A 14515-nucleotide genomic window follows, 5' to 3' on the forward strand; every position below is an offset into this window, starting at 1 on the left:
AAACAGTGTCCCACTGTCAACAAGAAGCTTATCTGAATCCCCAAACTCATGAATTTAGTTTGTCCACTGTGGCATGCTATTTATTTATTTATTTATTTATTAATTCTGTGGATCAGGGCAGAGAAATTGGCAGCAGGCTGTATGGCTAAGCACAGCAGGTTAACTCAGGATTATGAACCAAATCTGCTGTGTTTTTAGGTTCAAACTGTATGGCAGGTTTCTGGCAGATGTTAACCCGGGGCCAAAATAAATAATGGAGTTGCTTTCTAAATCAAAGTGTGTCATTACTCAGTCACTGTCAAAAAACGCTATAAGAATTGAGGAATTTTTTAATAACTCTGTTATATCTCGACCTAAGAATGAAATAACAAAAAACACTCTCTTGTGTAAATGGCACAGGAGCAATATGTTGAAGTGTCATGAACATAGAAGTGTTATTTATATCCCTTTCGTTCAAATATCTCAAGGTTGTAACACTGTATGAAAAGCACATAACAATGGATTTAAAGAGTAAGTAGCGAGGTTCCTAAAAATATAGCGTTACACGTCCCCACGTGTTGCTACAACTGTTTAAATACCGTACCTGTACCTTTTCTTTTCATTGTTAACATCCTGACAATTTTTTACACTTTAAACTTTAAAGTCTGTTTCAAAGTTATTTTCAAAATGTCCGCTGTAGTGCACTGGGGTTTGTCCTCTAAATCACTGCAGGAATTAAAAAAACATAACAAGTGCTCTGGCTTTTCTGTTCCGTTTGACAATGTGGGCAATAATCCTTACACTATCAGTGCACTAGAGCAGACATTTTGAACCCCGCTACTTACTTTTTAATACAGTATCTTACAGCATGATCAACTGCAGAGGCATACCAATCACACACACTCCATATAGACCAAGCTTTGCAGGTACAATCATGTAAAAGCACCAGGCGGGTAATAGAATGAATATTGATTGCACGTCTTGCCTCTTAGACCTCATTGATGGTAACTGTTAATAAAGCCCTACTCTCTGCTGCATTACTGTACGCATTGTCAGGCCGAATGCACTTGATCCTGAAGAGAGCTGCCTTATACAGATATTACTACAACAATAGGTTGATAACAAGCGCAAGGAGTTTCAAGTCTAAAGAACTCTGCAATGCCTCCAGACAAGTTTGATCCTGGTCTGCATAGCAGTAGCACCCTTATACTGTGATCTAACACCTGTTCCACCTGCATTCTCACCCCTATTCAATCTTAGGCGGTGCATTCTTTTTTGGCTAAAATACCCACCTACCCTAGGTAAAAGTTGCTTTAATGTACTAAAGTACATGCAGAATAGTTTCTTGAAAATAAGCATTCCCAAATGAGCTATAGCTGTTTTCTATGGTTGTTTACTTCCAGCTTATTAAATGCGTGCCAAGAACATTACATTTTTCAGGGGAAACTGTCAAAAAATTATCATTATTTAACCCTAAACATAATATTTGGGCCAAACGTTACCTATAAACCTCAATCTGGGTACTGCTTTAAGTGGTATAGATCTCCATGGAGATACCCTACTGTTAACAGAATCAGAGGGTTATTTCCACAATTTAGAACGGGAGGTGCCAAAGACAAGAAATGTAGACTGAATTAAAAGCTGTGTCATACATTACTTACCATACTGACTATACTAAAGCTTTGGACAAGCTGTAGACAAAAATACATTTCATACAGATCTGTACACTGGATTTCTAGTTGCATTAAGAAGGTCTTCAATAAGGAGTAGAAAGAGTTAGTGACTGAACACAGCAACAGCATTAATGGCAATGAGCTTTATTGTGGGATTGTTTTCCAATTAACTGCTATGGTTGAACAACAGGGCCTTGCAGTACATACAGTAAGGTGCTATAGTATAAAGGACACCCATAGATGTTAAGCACATAAACCTAGCAATGTCATAAACTAATAGCTAATGTATGAATGTAGGGCAGCAGTGTGGAGTACTGGTTAGGGCTCTGGACTCTTAACCAGAAGGTCGTGGGTTCAGTTCCAGGTGGGGACACTGCTGCTGTACCCTTGAGCAAGGTACTTTACCTAGATTGCTCCAGTAAAAACCCAACTGTATAAATGGGTAATTGTATGTAAAAAAATAATGTGATATCTTGTAACAATTGTAAGTCGCCCTGGATAAGGGCGTCTGCTAAGAAATAAATAATAATAATAATGAATGTGTATTAAACTATATGTCACTTTTCCTATTTCTCCGTACAATACATTGTCCAGAAATAATTGTTGTGGACTTGTATACATTCGGTATCTCATTAAAAACTGAATTTGTCTACTAACTTAACTTAAGTACTGTATACAGTGCTATTGCCATTTGTATTCCAACCATAACCTGAATGTAATTTTACTGTACCATATGAACAGTACTTACTTTATAATGACTTGAAATAGCTCTGAACCCATTCAATAAGAGGTCGGAACAGATGTATCAGGGAAACTTAACAGTAATCTTTCTTTATGAAAGGAAACCACTTCAAAAAAGATCCCTTAAATGTCACTGAACCTCGCTCTAGTACTTCAAGCTCAGGCATCTTATAATTTATCTTCATTAAGGAATCTAACACAGTTGATGAGGTGGTATTTTCACAGACATGGCTGCTGATGCTGCTTCCAACATAATTTCATAATACATTATTAAAAAAAAAAAACTAAACGTGCCCAAACTCTTCAAAGCAGTCTTTTGGTTTTTAGGACTTGTTATATACCAGCTGTGGTTCTGTCATTTTATTGATGCAGTCTCTGAAAGCAACTGCATTTACTGTAATCAAAACAAAGTACTGCATAGATGAAGCCCCACTGAGAGATGTAAAAGATGCATATTTAACTTGCTTCTTACCTCCAAAACATGTTCCGCCTGCTGCTCTCTATCTAACTTCCTTGATGTTGTAGTGATAAGACCTGAAAAACAAAAAGCAATCAATCAAATTAGCACTTGGTGCAGAACATGCCAATCAATCACGATTGCTTTGTTTTTAATCCGCCCTCCAAATCTTTGCAAATTACAACTAATGGAAAGCGAGAATCATGCTGAAGTTCTCAAACAGGTTTTAATGTCTAACTCAACTGTAAATTACCTGCTAATGAACTAGCAGTTAGGTGAACCTAGCGGAAGTGAAGAGCACTTACCAGCAACCAGGCCAATTACCTACAGTGTAGATGACTGTTGCAGAGGATATTAATGCTATTGTTTTTGTGTGACATTTTTCAGATGTGTTTATAGGTTATACTCTGGCCTGAATATCTTAGGCTGCTTGAAATTAATGTTGAAATACAAAGCATGTTTCAAGATTCAGGAGCTTTAGAGCCCAGCTACCAGTTGGATAATGTCCCCTCTGATAGGAACCTTACTCGCTGACATGTTCTGTGAGGTGTGTGATGCTGGGATCATTCAAGTGTACAGCTCGAAAAGCACTTCAGCATTCTTGACATGTAGAACTTGTTTAATAGCTGTCCTTGGGGCGTCTAGGTCATGACATGAACATTAAAGATTACATAGCACTGGGGTGAATGCCACAGTATGCCACCTAAGGTACTGCTCCACATTCTTGATTTCTTGTCAGTAATTATGTAGTAAATAATGTGAGAATTGATAAAGGTGAAAATGCAATTCCCTATTGTTCACTTTTTATAGCATTAAATAGACAGCCACTGTATTGTCTGAAAAGGCTACGATAGAAAACCCTATTTATTATGCTGCAATAGTACAGTTTTTACCGAGATCATAATAAATGGGTGGCCTGATAGCCACAGGCTGTCATTTCTCACAGACCACTGGCACAGCAGGGAGGCAGTATAATAAATGTTTATGTGACAAATGGCCAAATGTGATTTTTTTTTTCTTTTTCCATGATTAAGCACTGGCAAACCGAATCACTGAGTAAAAAGCACACCTTCTATAAATGTATCCACATTGTTAACCTAGAAAAAATATTAATGGCATGGTCAAGGCGAGACATTATCCAAGTCTGAAACATAAACCTGGCCTTTACTGTACATGGGGGATCCACGTAGAGCTTGATGGGGATTGTGGAAGATAGTCACACAAACACAGCACATGAGTGCATTCCCGTTGGCCTTAATGATTCAATTAATGATTAGAATTCCTGAAAACATCTTTAAAAAGCTCAAAGGGCAACCTATTTAGCTCAAAAGGCAATCTTTCAGTGCGGGCAACTCTACAACTACAAAAGTTTTGCATCACCCAAAATAATTCATTCATTTTGCTTCATAATGTCGACTGAAACCTGCTGAATAACGTAACGTTAACATACTACCATATGTTAAAGAAAAACAAAAACAAAATTGAAAAATGTGACATTTTGAAAACATGAAACACTGTACTAATATTATGGCTTCCGTATTACATGACGTTAGGTCCGTGTACATTCTGGACAATCGTTTTTGCATTCTAAATCGGAAATCAGAAAACCAGAAAGCGACTCGTTTTTCTATTTCGGTTTTTCATAAAAACAAAAATCGACCTGTTTTTCATTTTCCAATTTCTGAGTTTAAAATACAAAAACTGATTCAGACTTGTTTTCCCATTTTTCATATTGCTTTTTGTAACGAAGTATTTGAAATGGAATAATCTAATACAAAAATAAATAACAGACTGCAGGGACGGAAAATGAAATCAATCTACAAGAGTCGGTGACAAAGAAGGTAGTCTTTATTCAAGCAGATATCTGGAGAGACAATACTTCGCAGGAACACTTACTCTAACAGGTACACACTTAAACAATAATAGATATACTAACGTATCGGAAGAGGGACAGACCTATTCAACCAAGCGTGCCAGCCCCTTTAGTGATCCTATGGCAAGCTCTGTAAGATGCTAACATGTCCTCTCCCTGCGGTTTGCAGCTCTTACAAAAGACGGAACTGCGATAGAGTGCGAAACTGTAAACAGAATTCACCCCCATCCTTCACCATATTCTGTTACAAAAGAACCCCCCACTGCAGCATGAAAACACTCCACAACATTTAATATCTTAAAAATTATGTAACTCCTTCAAGACCTTTAAAAAAAAGGTCAGACACGGCCAACTCTCTGTGTCTCGCTCTTATGACGATGCAATAATTTCGGGCCTGTGCTTATTGTCGTGGAAGTGTTCTCTCTGTTTACCAACATTATTTATTAATTTATTTAGCAGTTGTTACAAAGTACTGTATTACAATACAGCCGTAGGGCTGCATTAAGTTAATATAATAATCATCCTTGTATCACTCAGGTACAGTGCATTATAATAATACTAAAAATAATAAGCCTTCACATAAAGGGAAAAAAATAATCCAGGTACGGTTCATATAATATTTATATCCGGCTTTATAAATTAACTTTATAAACTTAACTGGATTATATTATCATAGCACATTTGTCCAGGACGCTCACCTATGTTTAGAGCTCCCCTTTCACGGGTACCCAATTTGTTTTAATTGGGGGGTGCATCTCCATAGATATAGATATCAATGTATTGATGCAGAAAACATCATTATTATTTATTTCTTAGCTGACGCTCTTATCCAGGGCGACTTACAATTGTTACAAGATATCACATTATTTTACATACAATTACTCATTTATACAGGTGGGTTTTTACTGGAGCAATTGAGGTAAAGTACCTTGCTCAAGGGTACAGCAGCAGTGTCCCCCACCTGGGATTGAACCCACGACCCTCCGGTCAAGAGTCCAGAGCCCTAACCACTACGCCACACTGCTGTCATGACAACGAGACACATTCGATACGAGTAGAGCACACATCAGTACTTTTTTTTTTTTAATGGTCTGTTATTTATTTTTGTATTAGATTATTCCATTTTGAATACTTTGTTACAAAAGCAATATGAAAAATGGGAAACAAGCCTAAATCAGTTTTTGTACTTTAAACTCAGAAATTGGAAAATGAAAAACGGGTCGATTTTTGTTTTTATGAAAAACCGAAATAGAAAAAACAAGTCGTTTTCTGGTTTTCTGATTTCCGATTTAGAATGCAAAAATGATTGGCCGGAATGTACACGGACCACGTTAAATAGAAGATTTAAATTATGTTTATATAGTTTTTTTTTTTTTACGTCTTAATCCTAAAATTCTATGTGATGCCAAACGTTTGGCCATAGTTGTACAATACATGTTTCAATTACCACCGCTTTATTTTCCTGTCTCTGGCAACTTGGGGGTTTAATCTATTATTATTATTATTATTATTATTATTATTATTATTATTATTATTATTATTATTATTATTATTATTATTTATTTCTTAGCAGACGCCCTTATCCAGGGCGACTTACAGTCGTAAACAAATATGTTAGTTTATTTGGCAGACTGTAGAGCTTACACACAGTAATACCATATTTCCAACTCATGTCACCAAGGTCTTGACTTTTTTTCTGGTTCTTATGAAATCACTCTTGCACAAAAAGTCACAATAACATGTCCTCTGAGATACATGCTGACAATGCTGTCTAGTATAAAACACAAACAAACAAACAAAATGCTCTCCATCTATTGCGAGGACACATTGAACCAGAACACACCAGATTCCTTGGTCCCCCCGAGAGGTATAGATGTGCTCTCATAGTACTGTAGGGGTTGCTAGTGTTTTCAAAAACTGAATAAAACAAAATGACTTTCTATACTTTCTCCATGGAACACACCACAATGAGAGGTATTTGTTTATTATCAGCATTTCGGTTTAGTCTGTTTAAAATACGTTTTCTAGCTATTTTAAAATTAAAGAATATTAGAAAGTTTGCTTACATTTTGAATGCATATTTGAACATGAAAACCAGAAGCTCACCCCAGCACACTATATTATTCTAGTACAAAAAAAACAATTATTCAATTGTCTGCTATAGTACTTGCAACTGGAAAGGAGCCTTCACAGCATCCAGACTTTGCATTTGAAAATACGTTTTAATGAAATACATTTGTCTAATATTGACAATGGAGCTGTTTGATCACTGACGGAGAAGCGGTGGGATACAGGGCTGCCATGAGCTCAGTAAACTGCAAGATTAGCACATTTAAGCAGGGCGCACTGGTAACCTCCCAACCCGTTGAAGGTCATGAGCCTTCACAGAGCTTTCATTTCAACCAACAGCAGCTTTCCCAGCACCCCCCCAAGAGGAAGCACTCACTGCCACGAAGCTTCATACGTGTCTCTTTCTGAAGACAGCTTGCTGTGAATGCATCCGTTTGTTTTGTTACAGTTGTAAAGTATAGAACTGCATCCCATTGTTCTGCATTCTTTATTCAGACATTTCAGTCTTGAAATTGGATATATTTAATAACACCCCCACCCCCCAAAAAAAATCCATCAAATAAATTATATATGACCTTGCACAAACAAGAATGATATTCAGACGAAATAGTGAAAATCCATATTGAACAATCCACCTTTGATTAATTACATATTCCCAGCCTAACAGAAAGTAATTGTGTGAAACAGGTGGAAAACAAATCCTTCATTTTACTGAGAGGAATTCAGAAATACATTAAATATCAAGTAGCTCATGTGTTGATCCACGTGACATTTATAAGGTACCGTAGGCTACCTGGCTAACAGGTTATTTGTACTATTACTATTATTATTAGTATTTCTGTAACAAATATACTTGCCTTTTTCATTTAGACATACATAAATTACACAGTGCAGTGGAATACAAGGGTTTCAAATGGAAGCCTGTGGTTCACAGTATACGAGAAGTACTGTACGAGTAACTAAAGTATTTGAATTCCACAAATGAAAATGCTACCATTGCTGTTTGTGCAAAAATCATCTCCAGAGGTAACATTTGTGTTTTCAACACGTATTAGTCATTTTACTGCTCTACAAAAAAATTAACTCGAGAATATATAGAATGAGATGATCTTGTCTTGTGTACTGTAAGTCTTTGGTTGATCCAATGCATGTCAGGGACTTGAACCAAGATTTTAAGTGAATGGCTTTGCCATCAGATATCTTCTGGAAGTGTTTAAGGCAGTCTGCTAAATAACCATTCCTGTACCGCCAACACACATAACAGAAGAAAAACAAATGAATATTGCCAAAAGGAACATCTTTAGTTAACAGCGTGTCCCTAACAACACATTAGTGCACACCACTGGCTTAAAGCTTTGCATTCATTAACGAGTAAGCTACAAAGTGACCTACATTTGTACACAGATGCCAGGAATGACTGATAGTTAATAATGTGTAAGTGGTTTTCAGGAGCCTATTAAAACAGTCATGTTTAAGCAATGTGTCATGAACTTTTGTAGCCCAAAGCCTTGTCTACTAAAATGTTGCTAATGCTTAATTTTCAGTGCCATAATTTCTAATTTACTCTTTTTAATTTTCCAATTAAATAGCTGAGACTATATGAAGTAAACCTCAATACTCTCCACACCAAGCTATAGCAGTGATTCAGTGACACAGTACTGTGTTCACAATAAAATTAATGTTGATTTTAGGGGCAAAACTTTAACTCTAAAGTTTGATTAAACTGATTTACAATAGACTAATTAAGGACATTAATACATTTGAATATGATTTGTATTCAATCTCATTAGTGAGCTAGAAATGTCTGCGTCTTCTCTTTGGAAAACTTCAGGTGGAAGTTTAGTTTTTATGACCAGTTACAGACATTATTTCTATTATTTAAAGACCTGCGTTTCAGAGAAGTTGCATTGCTGCGAACCTGTGAAGAGACTATGGCATATTATCTATTTATTTATTTTTCAAAATTTCTAAAGTGCCACTCACCAGTAGGTATCGGGGCACTGTATAGGACAGTATAATATGCTCTTACAATTTGAGTACAAAAGAATATACAGAAAACAAATATCAATACATGCTAGATCTGTAAATATACGTCAAAATTTAAAAACAGCATGCATGTAATTGATGTACAATTACAGCTGTCGATATATATATATATATTATGTGCGTGGCTAAACAGGGGCAACTCATCTTCAATCTGTCTCCTTGTTATATTAATAAAGGCATAAGCGTGCATGTCTGTGTGAACACATTGCACTGAATTAAGACCCATAAGCATGTACATCATCTCAAAATATCAGATTCCTGATTTGAAAAAACAAAAACAAATAACAGAAATATACGTCCACACCACCAGCTCTTTACAATAAGCAACAAACCATTCTACTACAATCAGCACTCTTGGTTTGCCGTGGGAAGCAAGGTACGCATGCATGAATATTCAGTTTACCATGGAAACGCAGAACATCCAAGGAATAAGAGAATTCCGCCTGCATATATACAGAGCATTCGGAATATTCTAGTATTCCAAATACTTAATATTCTGAATACTTGTGCCATGTCAGCATGTGTTTTCCAATATGATAATTATTCCATAGCATTATTGCAGATTGCACATTCTGTTTTAACTTTGTAAAATGTGTCAAATTATTCAGTGCCCATGCTTCTGCATTATCACACTTACACTAAAATAATTGTCATGCTGCCTAATAAGTGTTAATTAGAAGCCTCAACCAAGGAATATTAAACTGCTGTTAATCAGTCAGCGAGAATTAGAATGTCTATAAGAAAAGGAGTTTGAGTCATTATTACAGTATTTTACTCCTGGCAAGCAATGCTGACAAATAAACATTTCACAAAGCAAACAGTATATCTTTAGTACACCAGGACAAATATGGGTCATTCTCTTGAGCTGTTTTGCTTCATATTTGATGCTCTTTTCTTAAACACATTGTGAATACCTGTTTTCACATGCAAACAGTAATCTTAACAGATATGTGTGTTTTCAATTTAGAGGTATGATATGAAGATTTGTGGATGCTGCATTATTAGGGAAATTATGCAAGTTCAAACTGCAGCATTTTTTTTATTGAATCCAGTACAAATCATATTAAACTTTTACCTCCTAACATTTCTTAAATTCCACTGGGACCCTTGATGTTCCATTCCTAGTTCAGACAATCCAATAGACAAGCACTAAAGTGTCTTATCAATTAAGAGGTTGGAAAGGATACTTAAAAGTGCAGTAACAGGAAAACTTTTGGCATTAACAAAGCAAAGTTTTGCTGCGCAAACTCTTCCAACTGTTTGGATTCACTATTCTCTCAGCTTTCAGTCCACTCTGCACAGTGGTGGTAAAAGAAGTGTCATTCAACCCTGGGGTAGCCCCATTTTCTTTTTAGTCGCCGTTGAAAAAGATGGAAACGTCAAGCACTCCAAAAACTCAAAGGTCCTGGCACCTGTTGCTAGGGATGACATCATTGCTTCAGCTCAGCCATTCAATAAAGAGCCCCATTGGAATCATCAATCAGGGCAGTCTTCTTTCACAGGCTTGGGCCCCATTCAGCATTCCTCTGTCTGCCACCAGGCTCTTCAGTCACACAGAGAGCAACCGCCACACAACCTCCTGCTAAACGGAACTTGGACTTTAGCCAGCATTACCTCCCGAGTTCCTACACTGCTGTATACTCTCTAGATCCTAGGAGATAGAAAACAAAAGGCATTTCATCTGGGCTAAGAACACACAAGGTTCTGTACAACACAGCAGTTTCTTCTTGTATTGTGCCATTGCAATGACATCTACTAGTTTCCTTTGACATCCAACTATTCGGTTGAACGCATTAGTAGATGCGCACGTAACCTTAGTCCTGCATTACCTGAACAGAAGCACACAGATACTGTGCTCATATGAGGAGCAGTGATATGTACTGTACTGTAGAGCCTGTTAAATTCATTTACACAATGCTTTGCTTAGCCGATATGTTAGACTAATATGCAGAAATCTTTATTCCAATTTCTGAGCTTGTGAAATGAACTGCAGCAGAGGGATCAGGGGAATCTCTGTAAGACCACCTCTCACATTTCACCACCTTTCAAAGCTGTCATCACTGACACACTTGATCTCTAATGGCTTCTAGCACCGAACACTTTCATATCGCAGGACTGTATTATTAAGAAGCTGTCAGACACGGAAAACTGGCGGCAGAAATGCCAACGATGACAGTTGGAAGGGACTTTTTTTTTGACAGTTTTATCTTAGAAGCAACACCTCCATAAACGGACCGCTGAAATGATTACAACACGTACTGTAAGGGTCACAGGTTGCCCTAAATTGCTAATTTAGATGTTCAACATTGTGCGTTGACTGCAAAGGTAAAGTGTCATGTAAACATTTATTAGAATGACAAAAAACAGTCAAAGTAACCCTGCTGTGTGGTCCAGTGGTTAAAGAAAAGGGCTTGCAACCAGGAGGTCCCCGGTTCCAATCCCACCTCAGCCACTGACTCGTTGTGTGACCCTGAGCAAGTCACTTAACCTCCTTGTGCTCCGTCTTTCGTGTGAGACGTAATTGTAAGTGACTCTGTAGCTGATGCATAGTTCACACACCCTAGTGTCAGTAAGTCGCCTTGGATAAAGGCCGTCTGCTAAATAAACTAATAATAATAATAATAATGCCATTAAATTTGCTGTCTAAAAACCACATGCTTTCCTACACTGCATGTCTACTGTAGACATTCAGCACAAAAGCAACCTCCTTATGTTAACATTCATAAACAAGGACCATAACAATTACACAGGCTAACAAGACGCATTACAAAAGTAGTACTGTCCTTAATCTACAGCACACAACATAAAATGACAATAAAGATACCGACTGCCATTCAAACACCTGATTGTAGACAGAAAAGCTGATGAAAGAAAATGGCACATATGTGTTCACAAAATAAACAAACACAATATGACTGACCGAATTGTAAAATACAATTTTTAACAAAAACAAAACAAAAACTAAAACAACAATTTAACAGTTTAGTGTACCTATGTATTCCAATCTATATCTATATCTATATATATATCTATATATATATATATATATATATATATATATATATATATATATATATATATATATATATATTACCCCTGTTTGCCCCTGGAAACAATATGCTGCACAGTAACAAGAATCAAAGAAAACTAATCCAGTTGATTCTCCACACTGGTAAATAATTAACAACAAAAAAAAAGCCAAGTGGTATTAATCAAGCATAAATAATAAAAAAAGTTCCGATTTTCATACAGATTAAGACTTAAATCATTTAATTGCAAATGATTTAATCCACATTCAGACACTGCTTTGCAGTCAGTGCATGACATTTCAGAGAGACTGATCTAATTGAACAGAGCAGCGCTAATATGATCCCCAACATCAGCCTTAAGAAGTTCTCTCAGAAATATTTGTGTTGCTGGAATGGTTAGTAAGCTGGGGAAATAATAATCTAAACAGAAATCATTCACAGCACACATTCTGTAATGTGATATTACACAGGTAAGATACAAATTATTAGGTAGATGTTATACAGTACCCCTTTAAATGCTGAACTCGCTGACAAGGGAGGCAGGAACTGAAGTCAGTTAAGTTTCGGGAAATTGATTTTACTATGTATTTAATTTGTTTACACTAAACCACATACCAAACTAATGTATAAAGATACATTTCTTATGGGACTTACTTTGTACAGAAGAAAACCTCATTAACCTACAGTAGTTCTGACTGTACTGTAGTTGGTCCCAGTTAAGTGGTTCACAGCCTTGATTCAATGCATGGAGATGTGGAATCGTGATTAGACAAATCACTGAACTATCATGGGGCCATGAGTTGGGCCCTGTTTACATAATTTACTTCCTAGTAAGTACTAAATGTGCTGTACCAGACAACGTGAACATTAAAAACAACACAGTGTCATAATTAGACCGACATTGGGAGCTGCATAGCCTGATAACACCCAGATGGTCTGTTGTATTAACAGTTTTCTTTTTGAATACAAATGACGGCAGTGTTTTTGATTTACAAAAATCTGAAATGTATGGTTACCAGTCTTAATTTCAAGCAGAGCTAGTTACTGTCCATTAATGTTGATTAAAATATAATGTTTTATTTGGGCACATCAATGTATTTAATACAGTACAGTAGAACTTTGGAGTAACAAACCCCTTGGGAATGGAGGTTGGTCGTTGGTCTGAAATGTCTGTAACTCTGAAAATGAGTTTTCAATGGTTTTAATAATACAAGGGATACAGCACAGTAATGCAGTACTCATATTGTTATGGTTCTGAAGTTTTTAAAACAGTACAGTAATCTGTTGCGTATCCGACTGCGGTGGGACCAGAGTAAGGGCGGATATGTAAAAAGGAGGATAAATGAATCTTGTTTTAAAAACCATTATACACAGCTGTAACAATAACTATATTCACACAATTATTTTTTATGTAGTACGAGATTAAAAATGAACATATTTGCTACCCGACTTTCTTTTTTATGCGTCGTTTTATATCAGTTTTACATGAGAAGTGAACTAATTAAGAAAAATATATGCAATAATCTTATTACAACAACAAAAACAACTTAAGCCGTTTTCACACTACGCCATTCAACCCCGGGTCAAGTCGCCAAGGGGTGGCCTTGGGGTGACTCCCTGAGTTCAGCCCTGCATGTTTCACACTACATATTTTCATCCAAGGGTGCGCTGATGCATGTTGGCCCTCAACGTTCATTGGCCCTCAACGTTCATTTTCAACCCGAGGCAAGCGTAACCCTGTTGCATTCACATTTCATTTTTCAACCCGAGGCAAACGTTTTGACCTAGGTGGAAAATTCTCAATCCTAGTCTCTGGCAGGGGTGAGTTTGTCCCAGGTTGACAGTTTCGCCTCGGGTTGAAACTGGCAATGTGAATGCGCTTGCCTGTTCACCCCCGGGTCACCCTGGGACGAACAACCAAGTGTGAAAAACCCTTTAGATATCAGTTTATATGTGAACTTTCACCAGCCAAAAATCTTGAAAACTGCATATGTACACTACTGCAGTATTTTATGGTTTGTGTTTCTTTGTTTATAAAATACAAATGGGCTACAGGTCCACAAAGTATCATGCTGTTGTTCAAACACTGCTTGAAACTGAGTTGAAAAATACTTCAAATTATATCTGTATGGTGCAAAAAAACTAAGAATATCAATGTACTGTTATTATCAACCTGGGGAATGGTGTAAAGCGGAATATAGCTATGGTGAAGCATCATTCTAAGTTGCTTTCTGCCTGGTTGCCTAATGTCCCACTGATCGCCTGTGGAAATCATACATCTACTTTGTAATGAAAGATTTGTTCACACCAGAATTTTATACTACAAAACATCATACACTGTAATTAGTCAATGGATTTTATACTGCAAAACATCATACACTGTAATTACTCAATGCATTGGTACAATTACCTAACTCCAGTTGCATCAAAGATGAATTATGATTGGTGTAAGTTTTATGAGGTTAGGTACTTTATTTTCACAGAAAATGTTTTATAATAAAACCAATGCAGACACTGCAGTGGTACACGCTTATAAACATGACTCACCAGTATACGAAAACTGTGGGTGGTTATGTACTGCACATACATACTCTTTATATTCCTAAATTCATGTGTGAATATTTCATTCCTTCTCTGCAGTAAAATT

The 14515-nt window shown here is 36.7% G+C and overlaps 1 protein-coding gene across 9 annotated transcripts in view; it reads right to left on the reverse strand.

Moving 5' to 3' along the window:
- The window catches only part of LOC117407088 (protocadherin Fat 3-like), a 178173-nt gene that overhangs the window by 70956 nt on the left and 92702 nt on the right, over positions 1–14515 (reverse strand). For 8 of the 9 annotated variants that reach the window (XM_059028492.1, XM_059028490.1, XM_059028491.1 and 5 more), the window contains exon 4: positions 2866–2927. In XM_059028492.1, the coding sequence (XP_058884475.1) occupies positions 2866–2927 (62 nt within the window). Of the gene's footprint in view, positions 1–2865; positions 2928–10158; positions 10491–14515 lie in introns of those variants that run through there. The other variant, XM_059028493.1, reaches the window with a different exon arrangement.

This window comes from Acipenser ruthenus, chromosome 8, assembly GCF_902713425.1.
Source record: "Acipenser ruthenus chromosome 8, fAciRut3.2 maternal haplotype, whole genome shotgun sequence".
Classification (NCBI taxonomy): Eukaryota; Metazoa; Chordata; class Actinopteri; order Acipenseriformes; family Acipenseridae; genus Acipenser; species Acipenser ruthenus.